This window comes from Zootoca vivipara, chromosome 2 (genome assembly GCF_963506605.1).
Source record: "Zootoca vivipara chromosome 2, rZooViv1.1, whole genome shotgun sequence".
NCBI classification, from domain to species: Eukaryota; Metazoa; Chordata; class Lepidosauria; order Squamata; family Lacertidae; genus Zootoca; species Zootoca vivipara.
Genome location: NC_083277.1, coordinates 12,184,903 through 12,212,871, shown reverse-complemented (window position 1 = coordinate 12,212,871; position 27,969 = coordinate 12,184,903). Strand labels below are relative to the sequence as shown.

Sequence of the window (27,969 nt, the reverse complement as noted above, 5' to 3'; positions counted from 1 at the left end):
ACCATGAAAGGGACACTTCCGAGTTCAGGGTCCCTCAGATCCCCTTGGGCTCCTTGCGCAGGGACAGAAGCAGAGCCATCAGAAGGGAAGGAGGGGCCGTATTCACCGTCCTATTTCCCCACCTCCCAGATCCCATCCTCAGGACAAGGAGGGAACTTGCCCTTCGCTTCGCAGACTCCCCCCCCCCCGCAGCCCAGTGCTCCTCACTCCCTGCAATGACCCCCCCAGAAATGTCTGCCTGCTGTGATCCCCATATGCCCCAGCAAATCGGGATGTGTGTGTCAAATCTTTCAGGATTGTTGGGGAGATTTTGATCCACATCTCCATCTCTCACACTCTCTTGATCCTCACACAGGATGAGGCAGGTCCAAAGTTGCATTTTCTCTGGGGGCAGACGAGGAACAAGAACATAAACAGCACAAGCGCAGAGACGAACTTTTCTTTAGGCACATGACAAAAATTTCATTCCCGCTCAATGCACTGCGTTTGGGATGCTCCACAAGTTCTTTATAATAATTCTTGAAGTCACATGTTTTTTCAAGTATTCAAAGCACTTCAAGCATTTTATCTGCATCGAATCCTTACATGGACCCTGTATGCAAAGTCATTTTTATCGTCCCCATTTTTCAAACGGGAGGTTTGAGGCCACCCCATCTGCCGCTAAAGTTCATGGCAGAAGCAGCTATCCTGCCCTCCCCCAACAAGACCCACTGCCTTTTCCCACCTTGTGCTCCTGGGGCAACTCCTCTAGAGGAATCACCTGGTGGGTTTTGTACTCCTTGGATCTGTCACACACGACACAGATGGGGCTTTCGTCCTCCTTGCAGAACAGCTTCAGGGGCTCCTGGTGCTTCTTGCAGACCCCCCCTTTCCTTCAGGCCCTTTGGGGTCCCCTGAAGACTGACTATCATGGCTATTTCGACCACATTTGTCAGCTGCTGGTTTGGCCTGATGCTTTTTCGCTGAGCTGTATTTCTGCATTGAGGACACGATGCCCCAGTTTGCAACTCCCCCCAGCACTGGCTCAGGCAGGCTCTGCAAAAGTTGTGCCCACAATCGGGGATGATCTCTGGATCCCTGAAATACTCCAGGCAGATGGGGCAAGTGGCTTCCTCACAGAGGTCCTGCATGGATGGGACCCCAGAGGCAGCCATGGGGCGGCGGGGGCGGGTTAAGTTTCACTCTCTCTTTTGCCCATTCAAGAAAGGGGTGGGGTTCCTTTCCAGGAAATTGAAGTGGTGACTCGTGGTCTCTGCTGCCCCCTGCAGGTGTGAAGGTAGCTGGACTTCAGAGCCTTTTTCATATGGATTTTAAAATTTTTATTTTTTAAGAATGCTAGTGTGAAAGATAGGAAAGGATGGATGCTAGTGGTTTTTTTTTAATCTGCTGTACAACTCCTAGCTTTCCCCCACTGAACCCATCTACCACCTGCCCATGTGGAAGAAAACCTTTATTGAAAAACTTTTATGCTCAGGTTATGGGTGGCAGATAGCCCCAACCTTGAGCCTTCTAGGACTTGGGGAATTTGCTTTCGTTTGTAATGGGAATGCTGAGATCAAGAAATGGATCCAGGTGTGAAATACGAGCTTATGCAGGGAAGCCCCTGAAATCTGCCCCTCACTCAATCTGGATAGACTGCTCCTGCAGACATTCACGGTCAACACAGGAAGGTCTGAAGAGAAGCTACAACATACAGGAAGTTTGCAGGGAGGGCTTTCAAGGACATCTCTGAAGGGACCCATTCTGAGTGCCCAGTGTGTTGGACTAGGGATGACAAGGCCCAGGTCCAAATCCCTTTTGACCATAAACTTTTAACGTGTCTCATTTTTCTAAATTTCTCAGCTCAGCCTCTTCTACCTCACAGGGCTTCTCTGAGGATCAAGCAGATTATGACCCTCCAAAAATCTCTAGAGCAAATGTCATGGGGAATGGATAGTATACCGTTGAGTTTGAAACAACACAGGAGCAACAAGAAGAATAGAATCAAACATGTTAGCACAGGAAACATTCTTTCAGGCCCCTTATACAAAAGGATAAGAACTGGGGATCTCTGAAAATACAGGTCTAACTGTAGTGAATCTAACTGTTCGCTACAAAGCACCTTGGAGAAAATAATTGTATACATGAGAATTTACACACACCCCCCCCCATGAAATCCTCTAGATTTTTACTGTTCTCTCCTCAGACTTCTGACAAGAGGCTCTTCACTCTGAGGGGATTTTGTTACATCAAGGCCCAAGATCTGCACCGGGTGTGTGTGTTTACATTTCTGGGGTTAGCATGCAAAGGCAATCTATATATATAAACATGTAAAAATCTTGAAAGTGTCGGCCGCACTTTTCTCCGTAACCGCTTGACTGATCGTCCTGAAATTTTGACACAACGATCCAGGCCACTCCCCGAGGGGGACAAAAAACCCCTCAAATTCCGCATCTGGGCAGGTAGAAACCTGGGTTTCCACCAAGTCAAACAGTGCCCTCAAGTGACGTTATACCCTCCTCCCCCCTCCCTTCCTGTGAAATCTAAGCCACACCCACAAACCAAATGACATAATCAACCATGCAACAACAGAGGGAAGGGTATCCTACCGAAACACAGGGATGAGCCGGGGTGGAGGGAGAAGGGGCAGGATACGTCATGGATTGGGACAGGGTGGGGGGTGGGGATCACAGGAAAGAACCACAGCAACGCGTGGCCGGGTCAGCTAGTTGTCTATAGAAATCTTAAGTCAGAGTTTGAGGTAGGAGAGAGAACTACATTGAAACAGGAATAATTGGGGGGGGGTTGTTGTTTCCTAAATTATTTTCTTGCTTCTTTCCATCTTTGCACCTCCTGCACTGACAGAAATAGCCGGTTCCCAAGGGAGACAGAACAAGCAAGTTTGGGTATTGACAAGGGACCCAATCAATCAGTGTCATTTATGAAGCTGGAACAAGAAGGGAGAGTTGCATCACGACTGACACAAGGGATGGGCAATCACAGTTCTGCAAATATGGTTTCTCAAGTGCCTGTCAGCTAAGTCCTGAAGAGGAGACTGAATATGTCATAATGACAATGAATATACGCTTCTCTGTCTGCACCATCAGTCAAGAGAGTCTCAGGTTCCCTTTCTCCCTCACAAAGAAGTAGGGCTGGAGGGTCTCTCCTGAAAGGCAGGCTGCTGGGAATGTGCAGAGGAGGGCTGCTGTATCTGCATCATAAAAGGACACCCGTCTCCCTTCACAGTTGAGAGTCACTCGGATCCTCTTGGGCTCCTCACTTGGAACAGGGGCCTTACAGGGAGAGCAGAACTTGTACAAACCGCCCCACTTCCCCAAACCGCAGATCCCTTCCCTAGTAGCAAAAAGTAACTTGCCCTTCCTCTTCACAGACTTTCTGGCAACCCCCACCCTCCACCCCTCCTCTCTTCCCACAATGACCTCCCAGAAATGTCTGCCTGTCGTGAAAGCCTCACATCCCAGCACGTAGCCATGTGTATCAAATCTCTCAGGGTTGTCTGGCAGGTCTTTACACAGTTTCCGCCTTCGCACACTCTTTCGATCCTCAGAGATGGAGAGCCAGGGATTTGCTGTGTCTGCATCCAATGTTACGTTTTCTGTGGGGGCAGATGAGGAAAGAGAAGAGAAACGACGTCAGCTGGGAGATTGACACTTCTTTAGACACATGAGAGAAATATGAAAATGCACTGCATTCAGAACTGGGGTGTTCCGTAAGTGCTTAATAATGATTTTTTTAAAAACATTTGCACTTCTTTCTAGTGTTCAAAGCACTTTGCACAGTTCTCTCCTGAAACTGTGCCTCCTTTAGACCCTGAAATTTACCTTGATGCTGCTCAAGTCCAGAGTCCAGAGTGTCTGGAGAAGAAAAAGGAAGAGAGATTTAGCATCACTCCATCATCCAGATAACAAATCTGGTGACAACAATATGAGCTCCTGAGATTGCAGATGTGGTAGCCAGAGTGGTGCCTCCCATCATCCCGAACCGCCAGCCACAACAGCTGGAACTTATGAGAGTTGCAGCTGAAAATGTCTGAAAGCCACAATGGCCATACCTGCATAAGCGAGGGCAAGGGCAATGTCCAAGTTCAGGCCTGCTCATAACTAAGAGGAGGAGCCTGACCTCCAAAAGATCTCCCCGTCAATATCAACCCTTAGGTGTAAGATCTGTTTCAGGACTGAGGGTCTCAACCCCAGTTGCCTCCGGTCCCGGATGTTTCTTGACAGCCCCCCGCCTCCTTCTGCCACCTTTACATCAATCTCAGGGCCAAAGGAACAGAGGAGATGCCCAAAAAGGCTGTAGTTGAGGCTACTTGGGAAATGGGAGAGGAGTGTGAAAGCACCTAAGGCAGGCATGTCAAACCTGCAGCCCTCCAGATGTTTTAGACTACAATTCCCATCTTCCCCAACCACTGGTCCTGCTAGCTAGGGATCATGGGAGTTGTAGGCCAAAACATCTGGAGGGCCACAGGTTTGACATGCCTGACCTAAGGCCTGGCTGGGAGATGGGAAGAGAAGAAGAGTTTAGATTTGATATCCCTCTTTATCACTACTCTAAAGAGTCTCAAAGCGGCTAACATTCCCTTCCTCCCCCAGCCCAAACCCCCCTGATGATCTCTCCCAGCAGCTTCATATAGATGTAAGATCCAGACATCCCTGTTCCAGGACTGGAGTTCTCAACTGCTCCTGGGTGGCTCTTTGACAGCCTCCATTCTTCCCTCCCTCTGCCCCCTTACATCAATCTCAAGGCCAGAGGAACAGAGAAGATGCCCAAAAAGGCTGTAGTTGAGGCTACTTGGGAAATGGGAGAGGAGTGTGAAAGCACCTAGGTCTGGCTGAGAGATGTGAAGCAATGAAATACAACTTTTTACAAACAACTCACAGCTTAAGCGAGGGTTACATCCCTGGGCATTGTGCATAAAGCCCGGCAAGATCTTGCAGGAGCATCTCAGAGCCCAGTAAGCAAGGAGGAGGGCTTAAAAGCAATTTCCGTGTAGGGAATTTCTCAGGAGAGCCTCCAGAGCCTGGCCAATGAGGCCTTCCTGCCTGCTTTCTATTGATTTATCTGCAATCCACATAATGTTTTGATTGTGTAAGTAAAATCAGAATAAGTTGTGAATCATCTGTATATTAAATTGTTCACATCTAGACATGAAAAGAAATTAATAACATAAATATATTACAAATGACCTGGGTCCTTTCATAAACACTTTTAAACATCCAGTATAAAATCCCTGGTGCCTTTCTTAACTACCTTTGAATTGGTTCATGACACCCTCCAGGAAGGGATTTATATCGCAGAAGTCCCAGATCCTCCACTTCAGGGCAGGAGGAAAAGCCACAGGAGGATCCTCTAAGTTCTCCTTTTCCTGAGACCTGAGAGGAAAAGAACAAAGTCGCTATCCTTCCAATGCAAGAAACTTTCCGACAAGGCAGGTGTCTCATTCTGATGATATAGGCATGGTGGATCTATCATGAAGAATTGAGAGCAGAGTTCTATAGCAAAAATGACCATCCAGATGACGTGTGGATCTAGAAAGCATTGAAGAAGTTGAAGGAAAACAGGCACACACCTGCTTCCATAATACATGGAAGGAAATATTTGAAGAGTAGATTGAAGGTAAAGAAGCTGAGATTTAGAAGAAAAATTAATAATACAAGGTCCTTAGAAAGAGATCTAGAACTACGTCAATTTTAGTGACGATCTCAAACGATTAAAATTAGTAATATTTTTTAGCCCAATGGTTAAATTAAAAGTAGAGAGAAATATTAGAAATTAAAGCTGTATTTTCTAAACAGGGAAGATTTAAAAAAGGAATTCTTTGGGGGACAAGGCTCTCACTGTCTACTATTCACGGTGGCTGGGTCAAAGGCAGTGGAGCCTCTGAACTCCAGTTGCTGAAACCATAGGAGGGGAGTGTCCTCTGGGGCTCAGATCCTGATCGTGGGTTTCACATTGGCATCTGGTTAGTCACCGTGAAAACAGGATGCTGGACTAGATGGGCCACTGGCCGGATCCAGCAGGGCCCTTTGTCACATTCTTATGCCTGAAGAAGAACCTGCAGGAGCCTGGAATACACTGGATATTTAAGGGACGCAGGTGGTGCTGTGGTCTAAACCACTGAGTCTTTTGGGCTTGCCGATCAGAAGGTCGATGGTTCGAATCCCCGCAATGGGGTGAGCTCCCGTTGCTTGGTCCCAGCTCCTGCCAACTTAGCAGTTCAAAAGCACGCTAAAAAATGCAAGTAGATAAAAAGCTGTCTGCGGACAAACGCCTGTTCCCTCGGCCTGTAAAGTGAGATGAGCGCCGCAACCCCAGAGTCATTCACGACTGGACTTAACTGGCAGGGGTCCTTTACCTTTACCTTTTCTATAAGGAATGTCCCCACTTTTCTGTATCTATTCCAGAGTAAATGAATCCATCAAGGAAAAGGGAGAAATATGTAATGGAGGAGAACAAGGAATGGCTTCCTTCCTATAGAATCATAGAGTTGGAAGAGACCACAAGGGCCATCCAGTCCAACCCCCTGCCAAGCAGGAAAATGATTCTAGAGGAGACCAATAGCTACATATGACTACAAAAACATGTCCATATTTTTGTCTGTGATCTTCTGGAATGGACGATGGCATCCTAAGCTATCTCTGGAAGGGAGAACTGGAGCGCGAGTTTCTCACCTATTAAAAATGAACTTTCCTAGCATAATAATAAGGCAGGGGTTTTCCATCACTTACCTCTGCAAGAAGCTTCCAATATCCTGGAAGGAAGGAAAGATGTCAGTGGAGCCATTTCTGCAGTAAGTTATAATATAAATACTAAGCAGTTGAGTGCCAACTGCTGGGAATCACAGGTTTGGAGAGCACTATTGTTTTTTCCCCTCCTCAGAGATTTCTGGTTGGCCTATGAGAGAACCGAATGCTAGTTTGAAAGGGGCCTGTGGTTTGATCTAGCAGGGCCCCTTTAGTGACCCGAGGATGGACGCCTTTCACCCTTCAATTGCTTTCTTTAAAGTAGCTTTCTTGCGGGGTGGGGGGCTAAGACATGTTATCCTCCTGCCTATACTTTGAAACAGCACACTCCACCTGATGACATCAAGACCAGGCCTCACCTGCAGGAGTTCACTTGCTGGTTCCTGAAGCTTCTCCTCCATCTCCCGGATGAGGCTGCCAAGAGAGGAGAGTTCCCCGGAGAGTCTGGCCAGGTGCTCCTCCCTTTTTGCTGCAATCTCCTTCTCCACTTCTGCCATCTGGACCAAAAGAAGTTTCTCCTGTTCTTCCAGAAACTGGTGCAGTCGCCTGAACTCAGCCACCATCTTTTCCCTCTCTGCACCTGTTTGTTTCTGCAGGAAGGAGATTGAAAGAAGAGAACAGGGGGCCAATAACAGGCACTTAGTCAGCTGTTGCAGGATTAAGAGGCCAGTTATCCAAATTCCCTTGGAAGGACATGCCTGACATTTTAGAGAGATTACGCCAATATTCAGCAGCAAAAGAGCTTGATAAACACAAGCGCACCCCCTCCTTTGAACCGTCTTCCATGTTCTGTGGGAGATAAGGTATTCAAAAAGAAATCCCTTTCTGTATTCCATATTCATTTTTCCCATGCTCAAAGATATTGATTTTAAACTAAAGCACTTTTTCACCTTAAAGTAACAATGGTGCTTACAAGCAGGTCTTGGCTTTCCTTTTCTGTGTCTGCTTTAAGTACTAGAATTTTCATTCTCTCCTTCCTCACATTGTCTAGGCAGCTGCTGATCTGATCCTGAAAACAAAACAAAGTCCAAGTTGGGCTGCGCTACACATTAACAGGCAAGCTGAATCATATATTTGCTCCCTGCCCCACATCCCTGGGTCTTTTGCAGAGGTTCCCCCTTTTCATCCCAGTTGAGGCAGAAATGCAGCTGCCCTATATCAGAGCTGAGAACCATGTTTGTTTTGCTATTTGTCCCCCACACTGAACGCACCTGCAACATCTCCCCCCTCCTTTTCATTAAATTATTCCTAGATGTTGTAATCTTTCATCCCCGGAGAGTTACTCCAGCATGCATTCAGGGGGTCAGACGGCACACTTTAATCCCTCAAAAATAAAAATAAATGTTTATTGTATTAAGTTTCAGAAGTTTTATCAGGCTGCACAAGGTCTCGTGCTGGAAATTACCTTTTGGGCTCCAAGTAGAGAGAATGCTTATCATCATCATCATCATCATCATCATCACTACAAGCCCCTCTTGTCTGCAGCAATTCCACCCCTAAGAAAGACCCACTGCCTTTTCCCACCTTGTACTCCTGGGACGCCTCCTCTAGAGGAACCACCTCGTGTTTCTTGTGCTCCTTGGATCTGTCACACACCAGACAGATGGGGCTTCCGTCCTCCTTGCAGAAGAGCTTCAGGGGCTCCTGGTGCTTCTGGCAGACTCTTCCTTTTCCTTCTCCATCCTCTTTCCCCTCCGGGTGGCTGAATTTCTGAATTATTTCTACAAAATTTGCCAGCTGCTGGTTTCTCGTGATGCTGCTTTGCTCAACCGTTTCCCTGCACTGAGGGCAGGAAGCCTCTCCCTCGGATGTCTCCCAGCACTGGATCAGGCAGGATCGGCAGAAGTTGTGCCCGCATTCATGAATGATCACTGGATCCCTGAAATACTCCAGGCAGATGGGGCAAGTGGCTTCCTCACAGAGATCGCGGACGGGACTCTGAGCTGCAGCCATGGCAGAGACTCCAGGAAGAGAGAGATGGTTTCGTTTTCTCTCTTCTGCGTCTGCAAATGGGCATGTTTCCTTTCCAGGAAATTCAGGTGTGATTAGTCAGGATCCCTGCTGCCTTGGAGATGGCTGGAACTCCGAGCCGCTTTGATATGGTGGCAATATATTAATTTTAATTTATTTTAAATGGAATGCTCATCCTTGGTGGCTATTCGTTTAAGTAAACATTTCCCTGTGAGAGCTGGTGGAGTTTTGTTGTTGTTTTGTTTGCTATCAGCACGTCAGCCTCAGACCACTTTGCAAGCTAATGAATGAATTGTTGCTCCCCTCCCCCGCCTTGCTCCATTCACCACTTCTTCTTCTTCTTCTTCTTCTTCTTCTTCTTCTTCTTCTTCTTCTTCTTCTTCTTCTTCTTCTTCTTCTTCTTCTTCCTCTTCCTCTTCCTCTTCCTCTTCCTCTTCCTCGAATTTATATACCTCTGTATACCTGGAGGTCTCAGGGCGGTTCACAGAAAAAAATCACAACACATATAATCAGAATAAAAACAACAACCCAATAACATTTTAAAAGGATGTCAAGCAGATTTTCCAAAGGCCTGGTTAAAAAGGAACATTTTTGCGTGATGCCTAAAGGTGTACTGTATAATGAAGCTGCCGGGCAAACTTCCCTGCTGGGGAGAGCATTCCACAGACAAAGAGCCACTGCAAAGAAGGCCCCGTTCTCCTGTTGCCTGGAGATGAATGCAGTCCTTTGTCACTTTATTCAGAGAGGACATGAACCAAACAAGTGACTCCTTTGGGAAAGCTTCCTGGGGGGAAGGACAAGAGGCGGGCTTCCTCTCCTGACTGACGCAACAGCAAGCCAACCGGTGCTGTGTAGAAAGCTGCTTTGAGAAGGGAGAGTTGCACCACGACTGACACAAGGGCCGGCCCATCTCTATCCTGCATATATGGGTTTTCCCTGGAGAGAAAGAAGGGCTGGTCTCTCCTGAGAAGGTGGATGCTGGGAATGCATGCAGAAGGGCTGCTGGATCTGCATTGTGACAGGGCACTTTGGAGCTCAGGGTCACTCGGGTCCTCTTGGGCTCCTCAAGCAGGGACAGAGCAGAGGCATCAGGAGGAAGGAGGGGCCGTATTCACCTTCCCATTTCCCCACCTCCCAGATCCCATCCTCAGGACAAGGAAGGAACTTGCCCTTCCTCTTCACAGACTTTATGCCCCCCCCCCACAGCCCAATGCTCCTCACTCCCTGCAATGACCTCCCCGCTGTGATCCCCTCATGCCCCAGCACATGGAGACGTGTGTCGAATCTCTCAGGATTGTTGTGGAGATCTTGATCCACATCTCCATCTCTGATACTCTTTTGATCCTCAAACAGGATGAGGCAGGATCCAAAGTTGCCTGGATCCAAAGCTGTGTTTTCTGTGGGGGCAGACGAGGAAAAAGAACAGAAACAGCAGGAGCTCAGAGACAAACTTTTCTTTAGACCCATGACAGAAATTGCACTCCCGAGTTCTCTATAATTCCTCTATAAGTTCTCTATGATTCCTCTTGTCTCTGTGTTGACATTCTGCGGAAGGGTCTGTAACTGAATAAAGAGCTGAGGGGACAGTTCTGAAAACTTTCTGGGGTGGATGTCCTCAGGCCCATAGCCGGCATCATAGTTCCAGGACACCAAAAAAGTAGCATTAGCAGAAGTTTCTCCCAATGTAAACACTAACATTTGTGTTGTATTCATTAAGCCAATAATAATGAGGATTATGATAATGATAATCCCGCACAGCTCGAGAGGATACCACAAGGCCAAATGGGCATCACAAAGTGGGAGAGGGATCCTGAGGGATCCTGAGCTACCCGGATGCTCTAGATCCCCATTCAGCTGGAGAGAGAAAAAGAGAATCCCTCTAGACCACAGCAACCATCCACTCGCTAGCTCCCAATTCTGCCCTGATCCTGCACCGGGTACCCAGGTGGGCGCAACTGGGCGAGACCCAACTCCATCTTGCTTACCCATCCAGGCCTCTGGAATTCAGACCAGACTGGCCTCCTCACCCACATGAGAGGAGATGAGAGATAAGATGAATTTTATTCACAGCCAGCCTGGCATCAACCGCAGCAGTCGTGGTCCTCAGGGCTGGCTGATAGGAGATCAGTTCCTCAGGTTGGCGGGAGGGCTGGCACACGGCACATTCCCCAGCTGCCTCTGCTGTGGGCCCTTCATCCCTTTCCCCCCTGTCTCCCACACCAAACTTCCCTTTCTAACAGGGCAGGATATAAGTGGAGTTGGAGATGTTCAGTCCGGAGCGGAAGAAAGGGCTTAGGTGTCATGGGGGAGACATTGGAAAGCTTTTGGGTCCTCAGGCCCATAGACAGCCTAAAGGTTTGGGGGGGGGGAGAAAACACACACAAAAAAGAGTAGTCAGAGTCATCCCTATGTACACATTAATGTTTTGCTTGTATTCATTAAGGATGATAAAGTAATTCTAAGAATTACCTGCACAGACCCTGAGGCAGTAGTTGGCCAGGTCAGAGGGAGGGAGGGCTGTTTCTGGGGCTGCCAGAGGACACCATCCTGCTCAATGAAACCTCCTGGTGCAGAGGCAGTCTACCTCTGAATAAGCTGAAGCTGTGGAGGCAAACAACAGGAAAGGGCTTTTGGTCTCAAACCCTTCATCTCACCAACTTTAAAAGGGTGTGCAAGTCAGTGGCCAAAACTGTATGATGTGCTGTGTGAACAAGACCTTTCTCTAGGCAATCACCTAAACCTGTGAGCTAATCCTTTTTGTCTATCCAGGAAATAAAGGGCACTCCTATGTCTACTCAGAGTAAGTTCAAAGGGGGTTATCCCAGGGAAGTAGGCACGGGGCTATAGGCACAGCTGTCAACTTTTCCCTTTTTAAAAGGGAAATTCCCTTATTCCAAATAGGATTCCTCGCGAGAAAAGGTTAAAGTTGGCAGCTATGGCTATACAGTGGAACCTCGGTTTACGCCTACCTCCGTTTACGAACGCCGCAGACCCAGAAGTGTTTAAATCCGGGTTCCACGGCATCGGATGCGCAGACGCAATCTGCCCAGCACGTGCATGCGCAGAAGCGCTCTATCGGCGCTTCGCACATGCGCAGAAGTGTGCCTTCGGCGAGTGAATGCCTCCTCGGAACGGATTGCGTTCGCAAACCGAGGTACCACTGTAGGCTCAATTTCCTACAGATGTCCTGCCTTCACTTCCTCTTCCGATTTGAGAATTGCCATTTGGGTAACGATGGTAAAAATGTTGAATTAAAATACCTCTCCCTTTTTGTATGCCCCATCTGTTTGGCACTGGTTGCAATGCTTCAGATGAAAATGAGGTGGGGAACTACCCTGTTTCCCCTTTTTTAATATGTAGTTATAAAGTAAGCCATGGCAGGGTTTTTAAGCATTTGAGAAATATAAGACATACCCCGAAAATAAGCCATACTTCCGCGCCGCGCAAACCAACCCCCACAGGCACCTCCACTCACAGAGTCACTCCATGCGGCCGGCACTGCAGGAGCGCAATCAGCTGTGAAGCAGCGCTCCAAGAGTGCCGCTTAACAGCTGATCGCGCTCCCGCCTTGCTGGCTGCATCCCCGTGCTCCGCCTTCTCGTCCACCGCCGTCCCTGCCGCTTCCGTGCTTGCCGCCATCCACTGGGCTCACTGCTTCTTCCTTGCCTGGCCCGGCCAAGGAGCTTGGAGTGCCCTGCAGCGACGGGTGGAGTGCCTGAGCCAGCAGCCTCTGCCTGGCCCAGCCAAGGATGCCTGCCGCCCCGCCACCCGGAACCGATGGCTGCTGCAGCGCCAAGCACTCAAGAGAGCCCAGCAGCGCCCTGAGCCGTAAAAACCATACCGGTAATTAAAAAATAAGACATCCCACCGAAAGTAAGCCACCCTGTGTGTTTTTTTTTAAGGGAAACCAGTTATAAGACAGTGTCTTAAAAAAGGAGAAACATGGTATGGCAATTGGCATTCCTTTAATTCCCCATTTGCCCACAACTGACTGTGTGTTAAAAAGTAGGGTGTCAATACGGCTGAGACTCACTTCTCTCCTGGTGGTGGGATTCCCACAAGTAAGGGAGGGCAGACTTCAGACTTGGGGGATTTGCTTTCATTTTTAATAGGAATGCTGAGATCAAGAATGGATCCAGGTGCGAAATACAAGCTCATGCAGGGAAGCCCCTGAAATCTGCCCCTCACTCAAACGGGATTGACTCCTACTGCAGACATTCACAGCCAACACAGGAAGGTCTGAAGAGGAGCTACAACATATAAAGTGGAACCTCAGGTTACATACCGTCCTCCTTACGAATGCTTTGGGTAACAAGCTCCGCTAACCTGGAAGTAGATGTTCCTAGTAGCGAACTTTGCCCCAGGATGCGAGCGGAAATCACGCTCCAGCAGTGTGGCGGCAGCAGGAGGCCCCCTTAGCGAAAGCACGCCTCATGTTAAGAACGGTTTCGGCTCAAGAACGGACATCCGGAACGAATAAAGTTCTTAAGCGGAGGTACAACTGTAGAGGAGGGCTTTCAAGCACATCTCTGAAGGGCTTTCAAGCACATCTCTGAAGGGACCATTGTTAAGATTTCAGATTCTGAGTGTAGTGTGTGTTGGACTTGGGATGACAAGGCCCAGGTTCAAATCCCTTTTCACCATAAACTTTAACATGTCTCCTTTTTCTAAGTCTCTCAAGCTCAGCCTCTTCTACCTCACAGGGTTCCTCTGAGGATAAAACAGGATATCACCCTCCTAAAATCCCTGGAGGAAGTGTCATGGGGAATGGATATTATACCTGTTGAGTTTGAAACAACACAGGAGCAACAAGAAGTATAATCTTTAATAGAGTCAAACATGTTAGCACAGGAAACACATCCCCAAATTCTTTCAGGCCCATTACACAAAAGGATAAGAAGAGGTTATCTCTAAAAAATACAGATAAGTATCTGCTTGTTCACTACAAAGCATCTTGGAGAAAAAAAATGTATACATAGGAATTTACCCCGTCAGAAATCCAGTCTGGATTGTCACTTTTCTCTCCTCAGAACATGTGACAGAGGCTCATCACTGTCAGAGGGAATTTTGTTACATCGAGGTCCAAAACCTGCTCTGGGGGTGGGTGGGTTAATGTTTCTGGGGTCAGCCTGCAAAGGCAATATTGCGTAAGTCAGGAAAACCCCTGAAAATGCCCCCCAAGCAACCATCCCACTTGTTCGAAGCTAGAGATCTTGACCTTCCTAGAGGCCAGTAAAGCAAGGTGGACTTAGAAACTCTTTCCCCCACTGCCAAATCCATTGCTTTCTGGGTTCTGGAGACTTTTCTGAGATCTCAGAGTCCCTTCTAACAGTTTTTCCTCATCTCTAGCCCTCTCTCTATTTATTAATTTGTGTTTTGATCGCAAGTAAGTTGTGCGTGAGTTTTGGGCAACTGTACTCAACTCACAAAAAGTCTCTTTAGATATGGAGATTTTGCTGAATTGCCACATAAGCTTCCCGGAGGAGTAGCAAAAAAAGGGATTTTTGAACTTTAATCTCCCTGGCCAGTGAAGATGTTGGGGGAGGAAAAGGGAATCTGAGTTCAGGATTGAGGCTGAGGAAGGATTTAAGTGATGTTCGTGCATAATTTTGATGTTATTCAGAAAAGATGATGGTATTGTCTGTCGAAAACTTGTCAGAATTGGAGGTTGGAGAGAGAACTACATTGAAACAGGAATGTGTGTGTGAGGGGGGTTGTTTCCTAAATCATTTTCTTGCTTTTCCCCCCCTTTGCACCTCCTGCACTGACAGAAATAGCCCATTCCCAAGGGAGAGAGAACAGGCCAGTTTGGGGACTGACAGGGGACCCAATCAATCAGTGTCATTTACAAAGCTGTCCTGAGAAGGGAGAGTTGCATCATGATGGACACAAGGGATGGCCAATCACAGTTCTGCAAATGTGGTTTCTCAAGTGCCAGTCAGCTCAGTCCTGAAGAGGAGACTGAATACGTCATAATGGCAATGAATATACGCTTGTCTGTCTCCACCCTCAGTCAAGAGAGGCTCAGGTTTGCTTCCTCGCTCACGAAAAAGAAGGGCTTGAGGGTCTCTCCTGAGAAGGAGGCTACTGAGAATGAGTGGAGAAGGGCTGCTGTATCAGCATTGTAAAGGGACAGCCGCCCCCCTTCACAGTTCAGGGTCACTCGGATCCTCTTGGGCTCCTCACTTGGAACGAAGTCCTCATGGGGGAAGAAGTACTTGTACCCACCGCTCATCTTCCCCAAACCCCAGATCCCTTCAGTAGGAACACCCTTCCTCTTCACAGACTTTCTGGCAACCCCCACCCCCCACTCCTCCTCTCTTCCCACAATGACCTCCCATAAATGTCTTCCTGATGTGAAACCTTCACATCCCAGCACATAGCCAAATGTGTCAAATCTCTCAGGGTTGTCTGGCAGGTCTTGACTCACTTCTCCCTCTCCAACACTCTTTCGATCCTCAGACAGGATAAGGATAGGATTTGCTGTGTCTGGATCCAAAGTTACATTTTCTGTGGGGGCAGATGAGGAAAGAGAAGAGAAACGATGTCAACTGGGAAGCTGACTTTTCTTTTGGTACATGACAGAAATAGCATCCCCTCTGAAATGAACAGGGACTCCATCAACTTCTGGAAACATTTGCAGTTCTTTCAAGGGTTCACACATTATCTACATAGAACCTTTGTAATGACCCTGTAAGTTGAGTCAACCTTACTTTGCCCATTTTTCAGATGGGAGGATTGAGGCTGAGAGACAGCAGCTTGTCTAAGGTCACCCCCACCATTCATGGTAGAAGGGGCAGACCATGCTGGACATGCCAGGTAAAACTGGCATCCTCCTCCTTGTAACCACCATTCAAGTTTCCCGTTTCAGTTACATTTATGTTATACTCCATCCTTCCAGGTAGTTTCTGAAAAGCAAGAAAGTGGTTAGGCTTCCCCAACCCCTATGTGAAATGTCCTACTTGGGATTCTTGAAAGTGCATTGTATAATTGTAGATTTGGAAGGGACCCCTAGGGTCCTCTAGTCCAACCCCCTGCAATGCAGGAATCTCAACTAAAGCATTCATGACAGCGGGCCACCCAACCTCTGCTTAAAAACCTCCAAGGAAGGAGAGTCCACCACCTTCCATGTTCTGCAGGAGTCCCTGGTAGCCTTTGGATCTATGGTTTGTTTTCCCCTGGCAAACTATGAGCAGTCAGCGAAGAACAAGCTTGATTATCTCTTGCAGTTTGGTTAGTGATGAAGAAAATCGATAGTTCTATCTTTTAAATGGACATCTATTACATTGTTGATATGAATCTCCTTCTTTTCCTATGAATTGTTTTAATGCAGTTATTGTTGCAATCCCTATATGTGTGTGTGTGTGTGTGTGTGTGTGTGTCTGTGTGTGTCTGTGTGTGTATATATAATTGTTAAATACCTGTAACATTATTAAAGCCAAACAGTTAAACCTAGGAAGTGCCATTCCTACCTGTCATCTTCAATGCAAAGACCCCACCCTGGCTCTCTAGACCTGACTGGCTATGAGATTCATCTTTTTCTTCAGTGTTCCTCACATTTATGGAAAAGGTGGGCAGTGGAAGCATCATCAATGGAAGGAACCCGTTTAAAAATTGGTGAGGTAGGTGGACAATAGAAAGAAGATCTGCTCTGCAGTTCTCCCCCCCCCTCCTGCCACGTTATGGAAAGGTAGTCAAAAAGCGATTTTTACTAAAGTTTTCTAGTCCACCATCATGTTGAAGCAGAGAAATCATGTCTCCCCTCCAATAAAATATCAGAGGGAAGACCCCCATCTTGCAGAGATGCAGGACCCCTGGAGTTGACACTCAGGCAGCCCCCAGCTCCCTGCCATTGACACCAGAACCCTTTTACCTTCTAGCCCCCAAAGGCTGTTGCAGTGATTTTCTGAGCTATTTGTGGTCATGCACTTTTTGCCTTCCCCCTATTTCCCACTCTTAAACCTTACTCTTACTTAAAAGGGGTGGTGATTTGGTATGGCTCCAAGGGGTATTTCCCCCTCATGTGCTGGGAGCATTTGGCCTCACACCACCCCTGGGTGTCTTACGGACATTTGGCACAGAAAAAGGCATGGACGGAAGAGCTGCAGTTGCCTGGTCTTTTGAGGTGCGAATCCCCTCTCTCCCGAATTTGTGCCTCTGTTTGACCCGAAAATGTACCTTTTCGCAGCTGAAGTTCATATTCTACAGTGTCTGGAAGAGGAAAAGAAACCGAGATTTAGCACCACAGCATCATTCAGGTAACAAACCTGGAAAGAACAAGATAAGCTCATGAGATTGTAGTCAGGGTAGTTGTGGACTACAAGTCCCATCCTCCCTAAACCACTGGCCACGCCAGCTAGAGATTATGGGAGTTGCAGTTAAAACTATCTGAAATTCACCCTGCATCACCAGGGCAGGAATGATGTCAAGGTTCAGGCCTTCCCAAATCTTGGAGGACAGACCCCCCAGAAGATCTCCCCATCCACAACAAGATCCAGACATCCCTGTTCCAGGATGGGAGGCCTCAACCCCAGTCCCCTCTGCTCCTGGCTGGCTCTTGGACAGCCCCCCTCCTTCCCTCCTTCTGCCCCCCTTACATCAATCTCAGGGCCAAACGAACAGGAGAAATTCCCAAAAAGTGAGATGTGTGAAAGCACCCAAAGCCTGGCTGAGAAATTGTGAAGTGGTCAAGTACAATTTTTTTACAGACAACTGGCAACTTAAGGGAGGGTTACATTCCTGGGGATAGTGCATAAAGGAAAATCGTGCAAAGTCAGAACAACACCCGGAATCACCCCTGCAATCTGAGATCTCGCAAGAGCCTCTCAGAGACCAGTAATCATGGCAGAGGTCTTAAAAGTGATTTGAGTGGTGGCTAAACCCTTCGTGGAAAGAGCTTTCAAACCCTTTATCTTGCTGACTGGAATCTGGGAGGCTCCCCCAAGATCCCAGCAAGAAGGGTTTACTGTCCCCTTTCAATAAGAAAAATCAATTGTGAGTCGTCTACATATGAAAGTGTGGCTTCTAGATACTGAAAGAGAATAAATAAATAAGCCTTCCATTTTCCTGGCACTGCTAATGACCCGGAGCCTGTCATGAACACTTCTAAACATGCAGTATAAAATACTTTCCACCCTTCTTTACTACCTCTGAATTTATTCATAACACCCTCCAGGAAGGGATTTATATCACAGAAGTCCCAGATTCTCCACTTCAGGGCAGGAGGAAAAGCCACAGGAGGATTCTTAAATTTCTGCTTTGCCTGAGACCTGGGAAGAGAAGAACAAAGTCAAGCCAACATCCTTCCAATGCAAGGAGCTTTCTGACAAGGCAGGTTTCTCATTCTGATGATAAAGGCATGATGGATATATCATGAAGACTTGGGAGCAGGTTTCTCCTATGCTAAAAGGGAGCATCTAGATGACGTGTGGATCTAGACTAGAGATCACCTAACAGGTTGAAGGAAAACCGACACAAACCTGCTTCCAATATATACTGAAGGAAATATATCAATATGAGGTTGAAGGTAAAGAAGCTGATATATGCAAATTAGTTTTTTTTGAAGAAAAGTGAACAATACTGGGTCCATACACAGATTTTAGGACTACACCCATTTTTGTGAAGTATTTCATGTTATTAATGAACAAAACAAAATAGATCTGTTTTGTGCATTTCTAAAACAAGAAAGTTCATACTTCTTTAGAGTGCCTTTTACAATTAACATTATAAATGTATTTTAGCACAGTGGTTACATTGAAAAATGGGAGAAATATTGGAAATTAAGGCAATATTTTCTGAACATGGAAGATTCTCAAGACCGTTTCTCACACTCTTACATCTGAGGAAGAACCTGCAGGAGCCTTAAACATACTGGATATTTAAGTCTAAATTACAGTGAAGATATTTACAAGCACCGTTGGGGTGTTCCCCCTTTCGTAGAGAAAGGCCTTCGGAAATATGTAATTAATTAAATAATAATAATAATATTTTATTTATAAGCTGCCCTTTCCGATTTGTAAACCGGGCTCAGGGCGGCTAACTGTAAATACAAAACATTAATTAAGAATGACTTAAAAAACAGCATAAAATACAACATAAATGTAGCATCCATGTCAATAAAATTCAAAAAATTCAGTGATTTTTTGGGGGGCAGTGGGGTGGGGGCGGAAACCCAGTTCTGTAAACATCAAGTGATCGCCAGGACTAACTGGCCAAGTTGGTCCTGCTAGGGCTAGCAAGGAGACCAGGGAAGAGTTTAATTCTGGGCTTCCAGAAGGGTTTCTTCATAGAAAAAGGAAAGGGAAAAGGGAATGGAGGATCAGGCTCATTCAAATTGAAGGCCAGGCGGAATAGCTCTGTCTTACAGGCCCTGCGGAAGGAGGTCAAGTCCTGCAGGGCCCTAGTCTCGTGGGACAGAGCATTCCACCAGGTTGGAGCCATCACTGAAAAAGCCCTGGCCCTGGTGGAGGATAATCTGGCTTCTTTAAGGCCCAGGACCCTTAAGCTATTATTCATGCACCTTAGGGTCCAGGGCCGTCTTAAGCATAGCTGGCGCCCTGGCAGGAACTATCCCTCCGGCACCCCCCCGTTTCCGAGCGCGGCTGCCGCACGGATGTAGCAGCGCAGCACACACACACCCCCGGCAGCCCGGCACCCTGGCGCCTTGCGCCACCCAGCCTTGCCTTAGGGCCGGCCCCGTTAGGGTCCTCTGCGGGACATACCAGGAAAGGCAGTCCTGTAAGTAAGAGGGTCCTAGGCTGCAAAGGGCTTTAAAGTGGGAATGGCTTCCTGTCTGTGATTGTAGATGGAACCAATAGATACGAATGAAAATGAAAACATGTCCCTGTTCCTGACTGATTTTGTGAAATGGAAGAGGAACTGGAAACGGAGTTTCTCACTTGTTACAAGAGGAACTTTTGAAGCATCAGAATAAGGTAGGGGTTTTCCATCACTTACCTCTGTAAGAAGCTTCCAATATCCTGGAGGGAAAGAAAGAAAAAGGAAAGGAAAGGAAAGAAGGAAGAAAGATTTCAGTGGATCCAGTTATACACAGAGCACTGTGATCAGTTTGTTGTTGCTGTTTTTCTTATCAATTTTGTATACCATCCTATACCCACAGGTCTCTGGGCGGTTCACAAGATAAAATCACAAGATAAAAACATAAAATTCATAATATAAACATAAAATTAAAGCAACTAAATAATCCAAACTGTCTTCAGAGGCAGCCCCATATATAACCCTCAAGCTACCGTATGTGCCCACTCCGTCAGAGGAAGGCTAACCCCATCAAGAGCAGGCCATCTCCCACACATCTGGTCTTGGGAACCACCCACTTATAGCGCTTAAGTCTTCTCTAGATTGAGCTTCAGTTTGTTGGCTCTCATCCAGTCTATTACCGAGCAAGACATTGGTCCATCACTTCCACTGCCTCACCTGCAGATGTAAAGGAGAGTCACCAGCATATTGCTGACAACGTGCTCCAAATCTCCGGATAACCCCAATCAGTTATCAATACTAAGCAGCTGAGTTCCACTTGCAGGGAAACACTTTCAGGGGGACAGAGCACTACTGGTTTTTTAGGCTTCTCAGAGACCTCTGGTTGGCCAATGCGAGAACACGATGCTGGACTGAAGGGGCCTGTGGTTTGATCTAGAAGAGCCCCTTTTGTGACCCCAGGCCTTTCACCCTTCATGTGCCAATTGTTTTCTTTAAAGCAGCTTCTTTGGGGCTGGGGGCTGCCTGTAGCTTGAAGCAGCACACTCCACCCTCTCGCATCAAGACCAGGTCTGACCTGCAGGAGTTCACTGGCTGGTTCCTGAAGCTTTTCCTCCATCTCCCAGATGAGGCTGTCAAGAGAGGAGAGTTCCCCGGAGAGTCTGGCCAGGTGCTCCTCCCTTTTTGCTGCAATCTCCTTCTCCACTTCTGCTATCTGGGCCAGAATACATTTCTCTTGTTTTTTCAGAAACCGGCGCAGTTGCCTGAACTCAGCCACAGTCTTTTCCCTCTCTGCATCTGTTTGTTTCTGCAGGAAGGAGATTGAAAGAAGAGAACAGTGGGCCAATATCAGGCATCTAGTCTGCTGTTGCAGGATGAAGAGGCCAGTTACCCAAATTCCCTTGGAAGGGCTTGCCTGATATTTTAGAGAGATAAAGCCAATACTCAGCAGAGAAAGAGCTTCATAAACACAAGCCCTCCTCCTTTAAATGAGAGATAAGGCTGTTAAAAAAGAAACCCCTTTTTGTAATCCATATTCAGTTTTCCCCAGATATTGATTCTAGAGACTATAGCACTTTTTCACCGTAAAGTAACAATGGTGCTTACAAGCAGGCCTTGGCTTTCCTTTTCTGTGTCTGCTTTAAGTACTAGAATTTTCTCTCTCTCTTTCCTCAAATTGTCTAGGAAGCTGCTGATCTGATCCTGAAAAGAAAAAAAAGCCCAAGTTTGGCTGGGTTACATGTTTGCTCCCTGCCCCACATCCCTGGGTCTTTTGCAGAGGTTCCCCTTTCTCCTCCCAGATGAGACAGAAATGGGGCTGCCCTATATCACAGCTGAGAAACATGTGGGTTTTTCCTATTTATCCCCCAGAATGAACACACCTCCAACATCTCCCCCCTCCTTGTTTTATTAAATTAATCCTAGATGTTGTAATCTTTCATCCCCGGAGAGTTACTCCAGCATTTTATTTGTATGCCGCCTTTCCACAGTTAAAAAAATGCTCAAGGAGACTTACAACATGACAGATTTACATAATTACTAAAGTCAAAAACACTAAATAAACCACATCAAAAAATACTCCTACCATATGGAAAACAATTTCCACATTAATCTAAAACTAAGAATACAGCAGTAATACCACAGTTTAAAATGACATAGGTAAAAAAATAACAGCAATTTAAGACAAACAAACAAAAAACGGAGCCCTCCCTGCCCAGCAGCAGCAACAGCAGTCCTTTATGGAGCCAGGTGGTGAGTGGCAGGACTGGGGCCCTCAGGCGCTCAGTAGGGGAATCCTCCTGGGCATTCATTCAGGGGGCCAGGGGGCACACTTTAATCCCTCAAAAAGAAAAAGAAAGGTTTATTGTATAAAGTTTCAGAAGTTTAGTTTTATCAGGCTGCACAAGATCTCTTTTTGGATAATTCCTTTTGGGCTTCAAGTGACTACATTACAATATTTTTATTTTTATTTTTGCAAGCCCCTCTTGTCTGCAGCTATTCCACCCCCGAGAAAGACCCACTGCCTTTTCCCACCTTGTACTCCTGGGACGCCTCCTCTAGAGGAATCACCTCGTGGCTTTTGTGCTCCTTAGATACATTACACACGACACAGATGGGGCTTCCGTCCTCCTTGCAGAAGAGCTTCAGGGGCTCCTGGTGCTTCTCACAGACCCTTCCTTTTCCCTCCTCTTTCCCCACCAGATTACTGAATTTCTTGGCTATTTCCACGACATTTGCCAGTTGCTGGTTTCTCGTGATGCTGCTTTGCTCAACCGTTTCCCTGCACTGAGGGCAGGAAGCCTCTCCCTCGGATTCCCCCCAGCACTGGATCAGGCAGGATTGACAGAAGTTGTGCCCGCATTCATGAATGATCACTGGATCCCTGAAATAATCCAGGCAGATGGAGCAAGTGGCTTCTTCGCAGAGATCCTGCACGGGACCCTCAGAAGCAGCCATGGCTGCTCCCTCGCCAACAAGAGACAGCTGGTTTCGTTTTCTCTCTTTTAAGTTTGCAATTCCCGCCCTCCCTTCCCCACAGGTGGGCGGGGTTTACGACACCTAGGGAGAGCTCACCTGGACAGGTGCCTCCCACCTTCTTGGGCCCGCCTTTGACCTGCCCTTGGCCAGGGAGGACAATGGACATCAGGCCGGGGTGGGTGGGGCTTAGGCCAAAGAAAGAGGCTGACCTTTGGTTCAATCCTCACTTGGTTTTCTTCCTTCCTTCCAGGGCGTGTCTTTTCCAGGAAATTCAGATGCGATTGCTCAGGATCTCTGCTGCCTTGGAGTTGGGTGGAGCCCCAAGCAGTTTTTATGCGATGGAAATATCTATCTATCTAAGAATCTGTGTATCTGAAGAAGTGTGCATGCACATGAAAGCTCATACCTATGACAAACTTAGTTGGTCTCTAAGGTGCTACTGGAAGGATTTTTTCTATTGGAGTTTGTTGTTGTTGTTTTGTTTACTATCAGCATGTCAGCCTCAGAATACTTTGCAAGCTAATGAATGAACTGCCGCCCCCCTCCCCCGACTCCATTGACTTCTTCTTTCTAGTTAGCAGCCACCACATACAGAGGGGAAACAGCCCAGGCCTCCATCCCGGTGCCAATCTTTAGTGAGTTGTTTTGACAAAATCGCCAGCATCTGATAATGTTTGTATGCCACATTCCACCTGTTGAAATATACAATAACCTCTGGAACCAACTCTGCAAACGGCCTTTGCAAACATTGCTCGGCTAAATGGTATCCAGATATTTGCCAATCACACCGCAGGGCACCTATTAACAGCAAGTGCTTTCACTTAGCCCTATTTTCTCAATAAATGCAGCCCTTTGGCAGTGAAACATCACTTTGCTATAAGAATCTTAAGGTTTTGAATATAGAATAAACACTCATTAATGCACACATATCTACATATATGAACCATGTATCTGAAATAGTATGGGGAGCCATTTTGACTCTCCCAATGACCTCAAATATTCCTCTGCAGTAAGGGAGTCAAATGAGGAAAGCCCTCCCATTTTCCTTTTGCTTGCAAATCCTGTCTTAAGGGCATTTTTGTGTATGAACACGGTGAGCATGTAACCTGGATTCAGGAGCCAAAGTATTTACCATCACAAAAGAATGGCCAAGCTGCCCAGGTAAAACAATCAGTGACCATTAACAGATATCCTGATGGAAGGATTTCTGCTGGAGACTGCCTCCTTCTGGGGTATATGTAGGGTTGCCAGACTCAATAGAGGACAGGACTTCTGTGCCTTTAATTGCCCTGCTCTCTTTTGAGTCTGGAAGCCTTAAAGAGAAACCAGAAGACCCTTTGTTTCATTTCAAAACAAAGGGTCTGCTGGCAAGAATACACAGAGGAATTATACCAGAAAGATATGGAGGTCTCGTACACCTCAGGTAGTGTGGTGGCTGACCTTGAGCCAGACATCTTGGAGAGTGAAGTCAAATGGGCCTTAGAAAGCATTGCTAATAACAAAGCCAGTGGAAGTGATGATATTCCAGCTGAACTATTTAAAATTTTAAAAGATGATGCTGTTCAGGTGCTACACCCAATATGCCAGCAAGTTTGGAAAACTCAGCAATGGCCAGAGGATTGGAGAAGATCAGTCTACATCAAAATTCCAAAGAAGGGCAGTGCCAAAGAATGCTCCAACTACCGCACAATTGCGCTCATTTCACACGCTAGCAAGGTTATGCTTAAAATTCTACAATGCAGGCTTAGGCAGTATGTGGACCGAGAACTCCCAGAAGTGCAAGCTGGATTTCGAAGGGGCAGAGGAACCAGAGACCAAATAGCAAACATGCGCTGGATTATGGAGAAAGCTAGAGAGTTCCAGAAAAACGTCTACTTCTGCTTCATTGACTATGCAAAAGCCTTTGACTGTGTTGACCACAGCAAACTATGGCAAGTTCTTAAAGAAATGGGAGTGCCTGATCACCTCATCTGTCTCCTGAGAAATCTCTATGTGGGACAAGAAGCTACAGTTAGAACTGGATATGGAACAACTGATTGGTTCAAAATTGGGAAAGGAGTACGACAAGGTTGTATATCGTCTCCCTGCTTATTTAACTTATATGCAGAATTCATCATGCGAAAGGCTGGACTAGATGAATCCCAAGCTGGAATTAAGATTGCCGGAAGAAATATCAACAACCTCAGATATGCAGATGACACAACCTTGATGGCAGAAAGTGAGGAGGAATTAAAGAACCTTTTAATGAGGGTGAAAGAGGAGAGCGCAAAATATGGTCTGAAGCTCAACATCAAAAAAACCAAGATCATGGCCACTGGTCCCATCACCTCCTGGCAAATAGAAGGGGAAGAAATGGAGGCAGTGAGAGATTTTACTTTCTTGGGCTCCTTGATCACTGCAGATGGTGACAGCAGTCACGAAATTAAAAGACGCCTGCTTCTTGGGAGAAAAGCAATGACAAACCTAGACAGCATCTTAAAAAGCAGAGACATCACCTTGCCTACAAAGGTCCGTATAGTTAAAGCTATGGTTTTCCCAGTAGTGATGTATGGAAGTGAGAGCTGGACCATAAAGAAGGCTGATCGCCGAAGAATTGATGCTTTTGAATTATGGTGCTGGAGGAGACTCTTGAGATTCTTATGGACTGCAAGAAGATCAAACCTATCCATTCTTAAGGAAATCAGCCCTGAGTGCTCCCTGGAAGGACAGATCGTGAAGCTGAGGCTCCAATACTTTGGCCACCTCATGAGAAGAGAAGAATCCTTGGAAAAGACCTTGATGTTGGGAAAGATGGAGGGCACAAGGAGAAGGGGGCGACAGAGGACGAGATGGTTGGACAGTGTTCTCGAAGCTACGAACATGAGTTTGACCAAACTGCGGGAGGCAGTGGAAGACAGGAGTGCCTGGCGTGCTATGGTCCATGGGGTCATGAAGAGTTGGACACGACTAAACGACTAAACAACAACAACAACATTCTATTCAGGATGTCAGAGTCAAGGTGACTTGTCCTATACAGGAGTACCAAAGCAACAGGTCCTGTTTGGCTTTGCTGGCTTCAGAGAGTTGCACGCAAAGGACCAAGTACTTGCATATCAAGTTACACCGTGCAAAGGAGTGTATCCGGAAATGACTTATTCAGGCGTCCTACATGCCAGGTAACGAGATTCCTGCTGATCTGTTGCCCAAAGTTGTTAACAAGGAACAACTTCAGGTTTATGTACAAAAGCTACAGATGGGAAATACTGGTGCTTAAAGGTTACACAGAATGGGGGAGGATGTTGGGAATTCATTCCACCTTAAGGTAGCTGTCGTATGTCACATGTCTGTGCACTTCCATTGTGTATTGCTAATGCTTTGTCTCTGCTGTGCTGATGAAGGAGGAGAGGACACATTTTTCTCTCTCCTGAGATATGCTTAATAAACACCTGTAAATATGCAAACACGTCTCTCTCTCTCTCTCTCTCTCTCTGGCTGCTCAAGCTAGGTGGATTCTGCAAACAGCGTGCCTAGGCTCTTGAGTCTAGGTCGTTATCTCCTGGCTGCACCGGAGGGTTGACGGCCGGTAGGGCACGGGGCCCTGGCGTCTACAAGGTGTTTGCCAACACTCTAGTCCAGTGGTTCCCAACAGGTGGTCCGCGGACCCCCATTGGTCCGCGAGCTATGCCAGAGGGGTCCACAAGATGCTATTAGAATAAAAAATATATTAAATATATTTCGTATGATAGCAGATTTTTTGTTTTGGCCGCTTCCTGCATGAGCAGAGTCTAGCGCAAAACTAGAATTAGATAGAGGCAGTAGTTCTGCTGTATGCCGTTAGGTGGCGCTTTACAAACACTACTGTTTTGCAAAGAGGCAGCGCACGCATTCTACTAACGCTCACCTCCCCAAGATGCTTTGCGCGCGTCGGCTTCATTTGTGCGCTACTGCGCAGGTACCCTGTCTTCTCCATTCCCCTCCCTCCTCCCTGGCGCGCGCTGCCTCTTTGCAAAACAGTCGTCTTTGTAAACAAAGCGTTGTTTTTCGCGGAAGCTACAGTTCACGTCGTTAAAAAATGGACCGTTGGTTAAAAAGTGGTTTGGTAAAACGACAAAGGCCTACAGATGAAGAGGAAGAACTGTAAAAAAAATGTATAAATATAAAATATAAAAAGACTCTTAATTTGGCTCTCGCTTTTTAATTTTAGGATTAGGAATTAATGGGGGTCCTTGTCACAATAGCGGCTCGATGAGGGGTCCTCGAGAAAATTTTGTTGGGAACCCCTGCTCTAGTCCAACCCCCTGCAATGCAGGGATCCCAACTAAAGCATTCACAACAGTAGGCCACCCAACCTCTGCTTAAAAACCTCCCCGGAAGGAGAGTCCACCACCTTCTGAGGGACTCCCTTCCATGTTCTGCAGTGCGATGCAGAGAGTCCCTGGTAGGCATTTGGGCCGATGGTTTGTTTTTCCCAAGCAAACTATGAGCAATCAGCCAAGAACAAATTCAATTATCTCTTGTGGTTTGGTTAGAGCGATGCAGAAAATTGATAGCTCAATCTTTTAAATTGACAACTGTATTTCACTGTTAATATGTATGGCTTTCTTTTCCTATGAATTGTGTTAATGCATTTATTGTTGCAGTCTCAAGATGAAGGGCAAGATAGATGGATAGATAGATAGAGGTAAAGGGACCCCTGGCCGTTAGGTCCAGTCGCGGACGACTCTGGGGTTGTGGCGCTTATTTCGCTTTACTGCCCAAGGGAGCTGCCGTTTGTCCACAGACAGTTTCTGGGTCATGTGGCCAACATGACTAAGCCGCTTCTGGTGAACCAGAGCAGCGCACGGAAACGCTGTTTACCTTCCCGCCGGAGCGGTACCTATTTATCTACTTGCACTTCGACGTGCTTTCGAACTGCTAGGTTGGCAGGAGCTGGGACCGAGCAACGGGAGCTCACCCCGTCATGGGGATTCGAACCGCTGACATTCTGATTGGCAAGCCCTAGGCTCTGTGGTTTAGACCACAGTGCCACCCGCGTCCCAGATATAGATAGATAGAAAGATAGATATCTTTATTAAAGCCAAACCCAGTTAAACCTGGGAAGTGCCATTCCCACCTTCAATGCAGAAACTCCATCCTGGCTCCCCAGACCTGATTGGCTACATCAGGCATCCCCAAACTTCGCCCCCCCCCAGATGTTTTGGACTACAATTCCCATCATCCCTGACCACTGGTCCTGTTAGTTAGGGATCATGGGAGTTGTAGGCCAAAACATCTGGAGGGCCACAGTTTGGGGATGCCTGGGCTACATGACTCGTCTTTTTCTACACTGTTCCTCACATTTATGGAAAAGGTGGCCAGTGGAAGCATAATGAGAAGCCCATTTAAAAATTAGTCAGGCTGGTGGACATTAGGAAGAAGATCTGCTCTGCAGTCCCCGATCCCGTCCCGTCCGCCCCCTTATGGAAAGTTAGTCAAGCAATTTCTTTATAAAGACACAGATTGGTACAGTGGGAAGTTGGATGTTGCCAGTACTGATATTAGTCAAAAAAATTTGTTAATAGAACAATAAATAGAAAAATCCATT

The 27,969-nt window shown here is 46.8% G+C and overlaps 2 protein-coding genes across 3 annotated transcripts in view; both read right to left on the bottom strand.

Annotated features, from left to right (window-relative positions):
- Positions 1–1,179: 1,179 nt before the first annotated feature.
- On the bottom strand, positions 1,180–8,709 carry LOC132591573 (E3 ubiquitin-protein ligase TRIM7-like). Of its 2 annotated transcripts, XM_060270778.1 has the most exons (7): positions 8,268–8,709; positions 7,657–7,752; positions 7,103–7,333; positions 6,729–6,751; positions 5,251–5,372; positions 3,822–3,854; positions 1,184–3,595 (listed from the first exon to the last, which is right to left on the bottom strand). In XM_060270778.1, exons 1-7 carry the CDS (start codon positions 8,694–8,696, stop codon positions 3,087–3,089), a joined length of 1,443 nt encoding a protein of 480 aa, XP_060126761.1. In that variant the 5' UTR covers positions 8,697–8,709; the 3' UTR covers positions 1,184–3,086. The 2 variants fall into 2 exon arrangements, with proteins under 2 accessions (XP_060126762.1, XP_060126761.1); XM_060270779.1 differs by lacking the exon at positions 6,729–6,751 and having other exon boundaries at positions 1,180–3,595; positions 7,634–7,752.
- A 4,690-nt stretch (positions 8,710–13,399) lies between these two features.
- Positions 13,400–27,969, bottom strand: part of LOC118081009 (E3 ubiquitin-protein ligase TRIM7-like) — a 28,383-nt gene continuing 13,813 nt past the window's right edge. The window contains exons 7-13 of the mRNA XM_060270985.1: positions 21,963–22,456; positions 21,036–21,131; positions 20,506–20,736; positions 19,671–19,693; positions 17,862–17,983; positions 16,893–16,925; positions 13,400–15,224 (exon numbers count right to left, since the gene is read on the bottom strand). Of these exons, the coding sequence (XP_060126968.1) occupies positions 14,728–15,224; positions 16,893–16,925; positions 17,862–17,983; positions 19,671–19,693; positions 20,506–20,736; positions 21,036–21,131; positions 21,963–22,456 (1,496 nt within the window). The 3' untranslated portion in view covers positions 13,400–14,727. The remainder of the gene's footprint in view (positions 15,225–16,892; positions 16,926–17,861; positions 17,984–19,670; positions 19,694–20,505; positions 20,737–21,035; positions 21,132–21,962; positions 22,457–27,969) is intronic.